At 44.8% G+C, this 13,959-nt stretch overlaps 1 protein-coding gene across 13 annotated transcripts in view; it reads left to right on the top strand.

The window, feature by feature from the left end:
• CACNA1B (calcium voltage-gated channel subunit alpha1 B) overlaps window positions 1–13,959 on the top strand; it is a 193,648-nt gene that overhangs the window by 155,773 nt on the left and 23,916 nt on the right. For all 13 annotated transcript variants that reach the window (XM_085520974.1, XM_085520970.1, XM_085520971.1 and 10 more), the window contains 7 exons: window positions 1,229–1,325; window positions 3,217–3,377; window positions 3,901–4,038; window positions 4,826–5,027; window positions 5,974–6,138; window positions 6,513–6,623; window positions 6,758–6,841. In XM_085520974.1, coding sequence (XP_085377100.1) covers window positions 1,229–1,325; window positions 3,217–3,377; window positions 3,901–4,038; window positions 4,826–5,027; window positions 5,974–6,138; window positions 6,513–6,623; window positions 6,758–6,841 — 958 coding nt within the window. The remainder of the gene's footprint in view (window positions 1–1,228; window positions 1,326–3,216; window positions 3,378–3,900; window positions 4,039–4,825; window positions 5,028–5,973; window positions 6,139–6,512; window positions 6,624–6,757; window positions 6,842–13,959) is intronic.

Genomic DNA, 13,959 nt, shown 5'->3' with positions numbered 1-13,959 from the left:
CTTAGTGTTGAATTTCTAGTATGTTAGAAGTGACCAGATTGCAAAAAGCCACTCTGAAGGGCTCAGAAGGGTCAGTTTCCCACAAAAGAAGGTCATTTCTTCCTGATCTCTATACTTCTCTATCACAGCACAGAGGGCTGGCTGCTAACAGGCTGTGGGTAGGCTTTGCAGCTCACTCCCCACACATACTGTGAGGGGTCTCTGGTGTTGTTTGTGTTTGTATTGCTTTCCTGTTAGACCAACTTTGTTAGCAAGCTGACGACTAGCGTAGGTATATCAGCATCTGCTCAACATGTTGTTCATTCCCACCTGTGTTACTCCAGTTCAGCCTCAGACCCAAACCTCCAGTCATGAATTAAACCCTGTTAAAGATTTCCATCCCATTTTCACTTCATACTAAATGAAGGAGAATGCTGGGTTTTTTTTATTGATTTCTTTGCAGTTGGATTGGAAGATGTAACCATGTGGGGAGGGAAAGAATCCTTTTCCATTTAATTTGGATGTGCACGAGAAAAGTAGCTCCTTTCTTCCCCTAGTTCCACTTTATGGTGACAAGAGAAATGGCCTCATGTCATGCACACACTGAAACTAAAGAAGTAGGGTGACTTACAGTGCCTGCATGCCTAAGTGGGGAGTTGCCCTGGTGCTGTTCCAGGCATGTAATATGCCATCATATTACATGGTCCAGCATGGGTTTGGTAGCATGTCTTCCAAAAGAGACCTGAGGACAAAGGTATGGGCACACAGAGCAGCTCTGGTCCTGAGCACAGCACTGTCTCTCACCACAAAGTCTCCAGTCCCCTCTGATCACTGCCTGCCCAACATGACTTCCCTGCTAGAGGGGTACCAGAAACACACAGAAATGTCCTCATGTCTGGGGCAGGATGAGCACCCAGTGTGACCTTCTCACTTTTGAAGTGAACCTCCCAGCTGTGAGTGCTGCCAGAGGGGAGCTGGGGTAGGAACACCACTGATGCCTTGGGGACACTTAGAAGTAAGGTGGGAAGTACTGGAGATCACGAGGGGCCGAGTCTGGCAGTGTCCATGTCCTGCCCCAGCTTCCCTCCACACATCACAAGTGAGCGGTCACCTGCAGTCCTCTGCATCCAAGGGGATGATGGCACCCAACGCAAACACATAACACCCCTGGGTAGCACTGGGTGGTTTGCTAGTGACCCGAGGACCAAACGATCCCCTCTGTTGTTCTTGTGCCTTTCATACCTTGCAGAGGAACCAAAGGCAAGGACATCAACACGATCAAGTCGCTGCGGGTTCTGCGGGTCCTGCGACCACTGAAGACCATTAAACGGCTGCCAAAACTAAAGGTTAGAGAACAACTCCCAAAGCTTTCTTCCCTTGGAGGTCTGCAGAAGGTCTGAGTGGAAGCTGATGGAGTTCACTTCATCCAAGCTTCTTTTCTTTTGTTGCAATTAGTCTCCTTGCCAGAGTTATTAAAAATAACCATGCAGATGTTTGGCAAATGTCAAACGCTTGTTAATTTTGCAACCGTCGTACGCAGTTGATGAATTATTGTGAACCCCTATAAAAATCCAACGTCTTAAGAGAAGAAAGGAAGAAAAGTTGCACGCAAATTAAATGGCTGTTTGTCCGTGTGATGCTCCTAGATACGATACGCCAGAAAATAGGTTTGCCACAGTCTGTCTAAAGAGAAATGTCATTGCTGTAGGAGGAGATCTAATCTGTTCATCTCTTCTGTTAAGGAATGTATGGTGTGAGGTTTGATAGCAGTACCCTTTCATCTCCGGAATGCTAAGCTGCAAAGTGAAGTAGATGTAATGTCTTGTGGTTACTTATTCAGCACCATCTCAACAACACTTTGAGATTGAGGCAGCCCTGGAAGGAGGGTGGGAAATGTTGCAAAATTTAATCATTTCTGTGTTTTGGAGCTCTGCAATATCTATTATAGAATGTCTTGGTGTCTCATTAGTGCTCTCAGGATCTTCTCTGTGAGAGATGGGGGAGAAACGATGGGTGCTTTTGCAGTGGTGAAACAATGTCTGACCGTTCCTGTTTCCACACAGCGCTACGTAGAAATTAGAGTTACTTATTATACAGATTTGCCTTTGTCCTTACCCTCAATTCATGCCTAAATAGCTTTCAGTTCATGCATTTTTATGTGTACTGAATTTACCTCAGAAGATAAGGAAGTGTAACGTTGAACAATGCAGCAAATGGCCTTTATTTGTTTAGAAATCTGCAATGCACGATGCTTGGGTCGTGCAACAGGCAAGAGCAGCTCAGTCTTACTGCAGGATGCAGAGCGTTTGCTTTTTGTTGAATGACTTCCTTACTTCCAAGTCATTTTACAGAGTGATTTTAGCATTTCTAAAGGAGCATTCAGAAACCCTCCTGAAGCACAACTCAGATTCACATGACTTGCTTTCCAAGTCCTTTTATTTTGTTTTCCTGGATGAGATCTTGTACACAACAATCAGCGAGATTAATGGAGTGATTAGAGATACTTCCAGTGTTTTAATTTTGGGTTTCTGTGTTGCATTAGGAACCTAATTCTGGGAATTATTCCCTTCCATTCAGAGAAACAGAAACAGCATCGTGCAAACCCTGAGCTCAGGCAGCAATACAGCTCCGTTTCTATTATTACGACAAACTCCTCCGACTAAAATGAAGCTGCAAATTACTTGTAACAATGAATTGGTGACTAATAATCAATTAATAAATGTACGAGAAGTTATTCGTGGGGAGTTCAGAAGTGACATATGTTCCCTAGATTATTCATGCTTAATTTTGATAGGCACTTCATTACCGTTCAGAGCATTTGGTTGTTTTGCACCTGTTCTATTTTCCCTATTATTCAAACAGTTCAAGTACCAACCAGTGAGTGGCAAATTTCATGAGGTTTTTCCCCTATCCACTGTGAATAAATTAAACACGAGTAATGTTTCTCATTTCATAACTTGCCATGGGAATATTTGCTTAGGGCTAATATTTCTCTATTGATTTTGTGGGCAGCACCAAAACAAACCCAATTCAGTGGCACACCAAACTCATTGTGCAAGCAGGAGTTGTAGGAAGCCAATGTTTTCTCCTACCAAACACCTGGTGTGCAAGGCAATGAAAGCACACACGTGTTAGGTGTTAAGTAACTGCTCTCATGTGTGGGCCAATGCTAGATGCCAGTGTAATGCACTTTGCCTTTCTTTTGACCCCTTAACCTCGTTGTCTCGTTATCTCCAGGCTGTCTTTGACTGTGTGGTGAATTCCCTGAAGAACGTCCTCAACATCCTCATTGTTTATATGCTCTTCATGTTCATCTTTGCTGTCATTGCTGTGCAGCTCTTCAAAGGCAGATTCTTCTATTGCACCGATGAGTCCAAAGAGCTGGAGAAGGATTGCAGGTATGGCAGGGGCTGTGGAGGGACCCCAAGTTTCCCCTGGCTTTCCAGAAGCTGCATCACTTGGGTACGTGCTGGGCTTGGTGAGGGCTCTTATAAGTAAGAGTGGTGCTTCAGTATTGTTACCATAGAGGTGAATTTTCCCTTTTGCTTTTTCTTTAGATGAGGCAATTTGGAGGTCACCGTGCTGTTAGCTGCTGGCTTTGCCCAATGTATTGAAGATGTTTATTTCATTCCTAAACCTCAGGCCCAGCCCTACAGCTCCTCTAGCCTTTACTTATATTACCTATGTTTGAACAACCTGTCCTAGTGGGAGGTGTCCCTTCTCATGTCAGAGGTTGAAACTAGAAGGACTTTAAGGTCCCTTCCAACACAAACCATTCTGTGATTCTGCTAACCCTGGGGCCATTTCTTGGCTCTGTACAGCTGGAGTCTGTTACTGGGGCTTTCCAGTGCTCTCAATGGGTTATAGCACGACTGATATGCTTTAACTCTCCCATTTGGTCTGAATCTCTGTTGTTCCTAGGGGTCAGTACCTTGACTATGAAAAAAACGAGGTGGAGGCACAGCCCAGGGAATGGAAAAAATACGAGTTCCATTACGACAACGTGCTGTGGGCTCTGCTGACACTCTTTACTGTCTCCACAGGAGAAGGGTGGCCAACGTGAGTACATGGGGCTGGCAGGGACCGCCAGCTTTTGGTCAGAGGTAGTGGCAGCTTTCTATGGCTCAGGGACCTGTACAGAACAGATGGCAAGGGAAACAAGAATAGTCTTTATCAGCCAAGATTAACTTTCCCTTGTGTGGATATGGAGTTTGTCAGTGGGTAGCATTCTCAGTGCCCCTCTTGCACACTGATGCTTAGGGGAAAAATCATTGTGCCCAGGCTTGAACGTGTATTGGATATACTTGAGCCCACAGACTGTATGTGTTGTTCAACATACGACTTTATTTTGGCAGACATTTCTGCTGGGACACACAGGTGGCAGTTCATGATTAGGGATCTCTGTGTGGCTGGACTTTCCTGTCCTCCACATTCAGCTGTTCGGATTAAACCAGCATCAGTCTCCACTCTTCAGACCCTTATGTTCCCCTGGGTACTCAAAGACCATCAGTACCTCTCTTCCCACTCTTATTTCATTCATATTGACTAGAGCAGAAGAGAAGCCAGATCTATCTATATCCTCTCCCCTCACTTGTCCGGGGTGGATATGTGGATCTGTGTGTAGTAAATCACCACCATTCATTGGCATGTTGGAAACAGAAAGGGTTTCCCTAAAAATATCCTCAAGGAAAACTTCTTCCTAATCGCAGAGATGGGAACAGGTTTGACCTGAGCATATGTGGAAAACCCTCCATGTAAGTGAAGGCCATTGGATGGCTGTTAAAGTATCATTGGTGCTTCACAGTGATTTCATTGACTTTTCTTCTCTCTTTGCGCTTGCTTGCAGTGTGCTGAAGCACTCAGTGGATGCTACCTACGAGGAACAGGGTCCCAGCCCTGGCTACCGAATGGAAATGTCTATCTTTTACGTGGTGTATTTTGTTGTCTTCCCTTTTTTCTTTGTGAACATCTTTGTGGCGTTAATCATCATCACCTTCCAAGAGCAAGGAGATAAAGTGATGTCAGAATGCAGCCTAGAGAAAAACGAGGTACCTACATCTTATGGATTGAGCAACTGGGGGAGGTGGCACCTTGGGGGTTCGGAGCACTTTGATGCTGAGGGGGCAGCTTCTTCATCCCTGCTGCACTAGGAGGGGCTTCAGAACACGTGGTGTCATGTGCTGAATGCAAGACTTAGAGACTATAGACATCAGTCCCCTTACAGGCTTTCACTTACAGGCTTTTGCTTAAAAACAAAACCAGGGAGAGCCCCCAGATGCTGCACTTTAGCTAAGCAGTGCCCTTTATCCCTGCAGGTCACACCTCTGCTGCAAAGTGGAGGCAGTGCTGATTGTTAGCTCAAGCATGTATGTGCAAAAGGAGACAGGAGTGTTTGGCATTTCAGTGGCTGCTCATCGGAAATCAAAGGGAAAGTTGCTGCTGCTCCCCAGTGGAAAGCTGCCCTCACCAGCCTGTTTTTGCTTGGCTGAGACGGTATTGCAGCAGCCAAAAGATGCCTTGGGTAGAGCAACAGTCTTGCTGTAGTTAGCAGCAGCTCTGTGCTGTTCCATATCCAGTTTCATTATGAACCCACGTAGAATTATAGTGTTTGTAAAACTCATTTGTTGGGTCTGCCTGCGGTTCTAAAAACACCCTTCTTTTCCTTCAAAAACTGTGAAACTGGAACCTGCTCTTTGATTAAAAGAGATGACTTTTAATCAATCCTGCAGCCTTTCAACTGTTTGTCTGTTTGAACTAAAAGTCCAAAATAAAGTGGCATATTTAGACATGATTTACCTATGTATATATATATATTTCAGCTGTATCTCTCACATTTGCAGTATGACAGACTTGGAGGTTTTGAGTTTTTATCTCAGTTTGTTCATGAGGAATTATTTCAGTGCCATCCTCCAGCAAAAGCTCCCAGCTCTATTCTGACTGATTGAACTGCCAGCCCTTTTTTTGCCTTCTTTTCATCCTGTTTTTGTTTTATAGAGGGCCTGCATTGACTTCGCCATAAGTGCCAAGCCACTGACCCGCTACATGCCCCAGAACAAGCAGTCATTTCAGTACAAGATGTGGAAGTTTGTGGTGTCCCCTCCCTTTGAGTATTTTATCATGGTCATGATTGCACTCAATACTATTGTTCTCATGATGAAGGTTAGTGAGCTGTTACTGAATCTTTGCAATTATAGGCTAGAAAATATGGTGTTTGCTGTAGGGGTTTCGTGCTCTCAGTGTGAGAGCTGGGTGGATCGGCACGATCGAATGTCACTTCTTCCTCATATGATATTAGATATTAGAGGCCACGTGGGATTCCATCCATCCCCAGAGGGAGGTGGTTTGGTTGTGATGAGGCACAGTGAATGGGAACTGGGCTCTGGAGTTCTGCAGCTCCTGGTTCAGGCTGAACAAAGTTAGTTCACTCCTTGGGGATGCTCCAACTCCTTGCAGCCAGTTGAGTCAGCTGGGAAGCTTTTACTCTGCCATCATAAATGATTTCCAGTAACAGCCTTCCTTCCATCCTGGTTTAGTTCTATGATGCTCCAGAAGCATATGAAGAAATGTTGAAATGCCTGAATATTGTCTTTACATCCATGTTTTCAATGGAGTGTGTGCTGAAGATCATTGCCTTTGGTGTGCTGGTACGTGCCTTCCTCATTTCTTTTATCTGTGCCCTCTCTACCTAAAATGCTTGTATTTCATGATAGCAAACAACCAAAGAAGTTGTCTTGCAAAGAGATAATAAACCCCTGTATCTCCTTATCCCCTTTGACAGAATTATTTCCGAGATGCCTGGAATGTCTTCGATTTTGTAACAGTGTTGGGAAGTATTACTGATATTTTAGTAACAGAGATTGCGGTAAGTACAGTTTGCTCAATATTCTTCATTTACCCATAAAGCTGTACCCTATCAGGACACTGCACTTTCTCCCTACCAGCCCTACATTGTGCTGAAGTCCTTGGGTGACCTGGCAGCCTGCTCCCATCAGCTCTGCTCTTTGTGCAGAGATGCTGTCTGGTCTAAAGACTTTCATACCAAAAGCTCTGATGAGAGCGATGGTGCTGATGAGTGTCAGGAAGCAGGCTCTCCTCATTCAGCAAAAGGCTCTAACCCCGAGCTGGTTTTGCCTGTTAATGGAAAAATCCTGTTGAATTTAATAGAGGGACAATGTCAAAAGGAGTCTAATGAAAGCTGCTGGCTTGTAGAGCGAGTCGCCTTGCAGGGCACACATGCATACCCCAATATCATGTCTGTTCTCTGGGAATCCCAGCCCATATATTGAGCAGGGAGAAGGAGATGAGAGGAGAGAGCACAGGAACGTAAATACAGCCAGAAGCTCACCAGCCTGCACAGCCCACCCTGGGGGAACTTTGTTTTCTGTTCTACTCTCAAAAGTTCTGCAGAGCAATTACTAGTAAAAAAATAAGATGTAACTACACCATAGTATTCATTGGCCACTCATCCCATGTCTCCAGTCTCCCTGCTAATGAGTCCTGGAGATTACATGAAGTGCACAAACTTGCCATTAAATTCTAGAGGATTTTTCCATACGGGCAGCAAATAACTGACTGAAGCTTTTGCAGTCTGATGTTATCCAGTTTAAAAATGTGCTCCTTTTCTCTCCTAGTGCGTGTTTTAGCTGATGATACTAAATCTGTATGTAATGGATTTGAATTTTACCATACTAATTTCTTCTTAGTTCCTGAGATTTACTTATAGACCTGCTTTGTGTGTGTTAAGTACTATGGTCCCCAGGCTTCTTTGCAGGACATTCAGCTGGTGCTGAAGACCATATCACTGTTTCTGACAGAATATAACATTATCTAACAACGCTGGTACAGAAAACACAGGAAAAACTGAAATCTTTTACTCCCTTTGCAAATGGTATTCGTTTAACAGTTGACAGATATCACAGGCTTTTGCATTAGCTCTTGTTCTTAGAACAAAGGGTACTCTCTTCCTTTGGGAAAGGAAGGAATAAGAGTTAGTGCATAGAGGTTCTCTATCTTCTCCTGCTCTTCAGGCTGGAGGGCGAATGTGCTCCCAAATCCCCATGTGGGGGTCACTGATGCAGTCAACTTGGTTTGACTCATTATGTCCACCAAGCCAGCCTAGGGGAGGACTGCCTGATGGAGTTCACCAGGGCATCCAATATGAAGCTGTTCACAAACATCCTTCTTATAAATCCTGCTGCCTTTCCAGCCCTTTACCTCTCAGTGCTGCCTCTCAGTCCACAGACTAATTAGAGCTCTGCTCTCTCTATACCTTCCCTTTCTTCAGCATTTCTGCACAGCCAGTGTGTCTCCCTGCCCACATTCTTCCCCCTGCAGAGTACCTGGAGGTCCCCCTGCCTTCTTGCTAGACTTGTTTCTTAAAACTTCTTTCATATGGTGTTTCTCTGATCTCCCTCCAGCCCATGCCTGTCTGCAGCAGCACACCCACCTGCACTGAATAGCTGTTGTAGCCACTAGTGTGCTGTTTTTTAAGCTGTGTGCATCCATCTCTGAGCCTCAGCTGGGGCAATGGGCTGCGAGTTCAGATGCATCATGAGCAGTGTACTGAAGAGGCATGAGGAAAGGAGCTTAGTCAGCTTAAAGGTGACATTGAAGCATTGGATTGTTGCTGAAATATTCAAGTGAGGGCTTGCAACAGTGCCCCAAAGACTGTGTTTGTAACACAACTGTTAATGGCAGCAAATAATTGCAGCTTTCAGGCTGATTGTCACAGAGCGCACGCCTCATCTAGAGGCTCGTATTGTAGGCATAGCTGTATCAGGCCCTTCCTCCCCTCCCAGGCCCAAGGACACTGTTGGGACCTAGGCTGGAAGATGAATAGAAAGATGAGGCAGTGCTGCTCTGGTCCCACTTTGTTGAGTCCACAGTAATTCCCAAGGTGCCCCAGAGCTGCTTGGGAAGCTCAAGCACATTTTTTGGTGCTTGGAAATACAGCAGCTCTGCACTGTGTCCCAGAGCTGAGAGTTACCATAAAGATCAGGTCATTACTGGCCATGGCCCACAGCCAGCACAAGATGCTCTCCTTTCTTTGCTTGATGGGCAGCCCATGCAGATATTTGTGTGGCAGGTAGCCCTGCCCCATGTGTTCAGTCCTGCAGTTGTCCATTTACATCTCAGGGTTTCTCAGACCAAGAGTAGCCCATTGATGCTACCAGTTACATGGATCTGTTCCCAAAATAAACAGCTCCTCACCATCCTTGTGATGGGCTCCTTGCTGGGGATGAATCACAGAGTGGTCTGGATTGGAAGAGACCTCATCTAGTCCACCCCCCTTGCCATGGACAGGAACATCTTCCACTTGATTTTGACGTCAGGCTAACAAATAGGTGCAGGAGCGCCCATTTTTTACATGGTGATCTATGGTTTTCCAACTGTAAGTGTCATCTGAGGCAACTAACCCTGCTCACCTGGGCGGTCTCACCTTGAGAGACTCGGCTTCCACCAGCCTTGCTACGTCGGTACTTTGATCCACTGAAAACTCAAGATAAAAGGAAAAGAAACGTATTGACTAATTGCTTGATTTTACTTTGGTAATCGTCTCATACGCAAATTTACTTTGTGAATGCAGTGAAATATACATATCTTATTTTTTTATTTCCTTAGGCAAAAACATGCATGTCAGTTTTTTAACCCTCTTGGTTATTGAAGTAAAACAGCAAAGAGGTGGCATTAAAGAGAAGCTATCCTTGTGGCCACAGCTGGCCCAATGGGGGTGTAATGGCAAACTGACATCTATTTCTGTGCCTGGAAATACAAAAAGTGTCATGAGAAGTGTTTGTGAATTGTCTCCCCGATTTGCATTACAGAAAGAAATGCAAATAACGACTTGCACTGTCTGTGTTACCTTTAGGACCTCAGAACCTCTTTTGGTTTGAAGCATTCTTTAATTTATGCAATACCCATAAAAAACCAAAATAACACCCCCAAAAGCCCAACAGGTTTTTTTTTTTCCAGTGAAATTTTCAGAGTTTCCTTTTTTGCTTGTCCTGATTACTCATTTTCTCTTTTGTTTCCTGTTTTGTTCTTTATTTTCCCTTATCTACCTGCTGAATCACGCCATCCAATCAACATACAATGCGAAAACCATGTCTCCGTCTGTATGTTGTGCACCTGCTGCTCAAAAAACAAAATACCTAAATTTGTAAAATAATCTTGCCAATATCCATCCATGAAAACATCACATATAGGACACGGTTGGTTTCATTGAATTTAAACAATTCTTTCAATTCTCTGCTTTTTATTTTCTCTCGTTTTCCTTTGATTTGATTTGTTTTGATGAGATTTCCGATTGCACTGGTGAAAAAGCCTCACTGCAGCGTGCCTCAAAACTGGCTTCTGTTCTGCATCTTCTTCCCCTTGGCTAATTGGTGACGTGAGGCAAATGCAGTTACCAATAGCCCTTTCTCCTCTGTTTGTTACACCTGACACTGATAAAGGGGAGGCTTCCACTTGCTTTATTTTCATGGAAAATTGAATGAGAGTTAGAGGGAAGGATGCTTCTGGATGGCCTGGATGGGGAACCCTTCCATTTGTAAGTAGTGGCACCAAATTCAGTTCTCAGCAGCTGTTATCATTTCCCTATTGGATAAGATGCGCTGTGCACAATGTCAAATGACAGCAACCTTACAGCTATTTCTAAGCCTGTGGTTATTGTAAGGCACAAAAAAAAGGAGATTATTAAAGCCATTACTGGCTTGCTTCTCTCAATTCAAAAGAGAGATTGTGGAGAAGATGGTATTTGATTCAACTTTGATGCTGTAATGCTGGCTTATGGAAGCATGGTGCCACTGCAATGGACACGGAGTCCCTGGGTGCAAAAGCAAATATGTCAATTGCAGAAGCCACTGAGAAGTACTGGGCACCAGATCCCATTAGGAATGATGGTGCCTGATTCCAGAGGTGTCTATGGAAATAGGAGGCTTTGTGTTTGGAAATATTCTCCAAAATAATATTGTTCTATTGTTAATTATCTTGGCTACGATTGAGAACAACATAAATGAGGCCAGGAGCTTAAAAACTCTTGGTTGCCTCGGATCTACTTTAACTTAACATCTGGACTTTCTGTTGCACATTTGCTGCTTAGAAACTAATGAGTGTGAGGCTTTCTGATGACCTGCAGCCAGCTTCTGTGCTTGCCTAAGGAAGGTTCCAGGGAGACGCTTTCTGCTAGTGAACAGCAAACATAGATGTTGTTTTGGGCTATCCCTCAGCTGAGCAGCCATACATACAGGGATGACCAGCCCATCTTCTGCTGAGTTTATTGCTAAATCCTCCCGCTGTAACATGACAAACTCATTCCAACCTGAGGTTTAAAAATCCAAAAGAATGAATCCCCTGAGGTGGTGCTTTGCTGCTAGAGCTCTTTCTGCATTTCTCTGGACAGCAAGCACTGATCCTGTATCAAGGAGAAAAGCAATCAAGTACCTTAGATGCTGGAGAAAGATCCAGGCAATGGCTGTATCCCCTGTCCAGCGTGGTTTTTTTCTGTTTTTTGCTGTGGGAAAACACTCTAAGAAAGGATAAAGGAGCAGTCTGCTCATGGCTGGGTAGCAATCAAAGCCAGTTCTGTCCCTATGATGGCTCTTCTCCCCACTCTCTCCTCCTCTCTTGTTTTCAATGAGCTCTGGGGAGGCATTGCGCAGACCCATGTGAGTCCCTTGATGCCTTTGGTACCAGAACCCCATCCACTTCCTCTTTTGGGGTAATAACAACAGGCCAGAAGGAAACATATTTCAAACACAGTTGGCTGGACCTCAGATGGATCACACTGAACAGTGATGCCCCACATGAGCACCCGATGGCCTTTAACATCTGTGCAACAGAAACACAAACAAAACTCTGCAAAGACCTAGTGATCCAGAAGACAGTCATGTGTGTGCCACGTGCTGTAGCTTAATAGGTGGAGAATCCATGCTATCCATGAGGAATATTGCAATGTGGAGCTTCCCCTTTAACTGCATGCCATTCTGATAATGCCTGTAGGGCTGAGCAGCCCAAGGATGGGTTTTCTACGCGATGTGCTGAGGGTTACATGTGAAGCCCTCCTGCCCGTCACAAGCGTGTGTGATTTTGCCTCTTTGCAAGTTCTGTGCACACGAGTGATGCTGGATTTTCCTGGGTTGTAAATGAGGTACTGCTTGTACTAAAGCTGTCATGTAGAAAGGCTCAATTGGCACAGGGATGTCCTGTGTGAGATGTGACCAAAGCAGACGTGGAGCATTGTGCTAACCGTGATAGGAGATCAGAGCAAAGTCTGTGCAGAGTGAAGGCTTGGTGCTAAAGTGTATTAATGTGGGAAGAGGGAAGTAAGGCAACAATACACAGAGAGCCAGATCCTGCAGATTCTGCCTGTGTGCATGCTCCTTGGAGGAGCCTTAGGCTTGTGATGGGGAAGATCAGGCTCCAGTGATGCTCTGAAGGTTATAATTTGCCTGACTTGGAATAGCGTCATGGATGGGATCACATAAAGCCTGATCCAGCTCCTGCAGGAGGGGAAAAGTTCCTGGCATTGCAGTGGGCTCTGGGTTAAGCCTTAGCCCTGGTCTGGATGCACCCCATCAGGATAGTAAGGGCCAAGCTCTGTCCCTGGCTCTATACAGCCCTTACTGAAGGTGAGTTCAACCAGTATGTTATGAAGGGACTGTAACCAATGCAACGAAAATGAAACAGATGCTGATGCTAAGAGACAAGTGTTGAATTTTAGCACCTGCTTTACCAGCCTTGACCAACCCAGGGGAATCCTTGCTTGTGTTTTGCCTGCCAGAGCTGCTTTCTGTTGCTGACTTGAATGAGCTCGGTGTTGTCTGCTCTTTCATGGAACATACCTGTGCTCTACTCTTTTCTCTTTATTTGAGGATTAAGTCTGATATATGGTCTGTGCCTAACTCTGAGCTGCTTGCCTTTTTAACATGAGAGAAACCAAGTGCATGCCTGATTTCTTGAACTCTTTGATGGGATTGGTGGAATGCGATGCTAATGGCCCAAAAACTGAGCTGGCATTTAAAGAAATGAATAGATCCAACAAGCCCCCCCCCTCAAATTCAGCATGAGCTCTGTAGCCAAACGAGCAAGAAATGTGGGTCACTTTAATATGACTGGTAAAATGATGTTATGAGAGAAAGACTGGCTTTGCTCATCTTTATCAATAAGAGCTCCTTATGATTGTAGCTTCCCCTCCACTGCTTGTCAGTTGAAAGCGAGCTGTTTTCTCTCTTTAGTTAACGCAGTCAAATTGAGTGGCTGTGATCAGAGATTCACAAACAGGTGAATTGGAATAGGTACAGAACGCGGGGATATTTTTCATCTCCTTAAGGAGGGCAAGAGGGATCTGGCTTTTGCATGTTTTGTTTTGGAAAGAACCCTCTCTAGATTAGCTCGCTGGGGCAGGCAACCTCTTTTCCATAAAGGAAAGGAAAGATGGGGGTGTGGGGTGGGGAGAATCACACAAAACGAATGGAAATCAGACCCCATCTCCAGCAGTTCTTTCATCCACCTGTGAAAGCACATTTAATAATAATGAGAAAGTCAGCAGGCTCCTAAGGCAACTTCCTGCTGCTGGACACTCGACCTCCCCAACCAATTTGCTACCAGTGATCCATCTTCCAATGTCTTGCTGGTGCCATTTCTCCTTGATGAGCCTGTCCAGTCACAAGTTGGATATAAATACTTGAAATCTCCAGGTTTAGAAAACATCCCTATTTTTCAAGGATGCTTTAATCTTCACTGGACGATGCCTTTCTCTATTATAGTGGAGGCTACATGCACAGTCTCACAGCTGTCTTGGTTGAAGTTCAATTCATGGTAGAAAAGCAAGCTGGCCAAGACCTCAATCATTTACTAAATGATAATATGGCACCATTACCTCTCCCTGAGTCTTTAGGGGAGTAAATCTGCCTTACTCAAAGAAAACAGGACCTCCATGGACAGCGTGAAAGGGCCGCTTCCTTTTCAGTCACTGACCCA

Source organism: Coturnix japonica, chromosome 21 (assembly GCF_054131305.1).
Source record: "Coturnix japonica strain WE chromosome 21, WE-NBRP24, whole genome shotgun sequence".
Classification (NCBI taxonomy): Eukaryota; Metazoa; Chordata; class Aves; order Galliformes; family Phasianidae; genus Coturnix; species Coturnix japonica.
The sequence above is the reverse complement of the archived record's forward strand: the minus strand, read 5'-3'. Positions and strand labels throughout refer to the sequence as shown.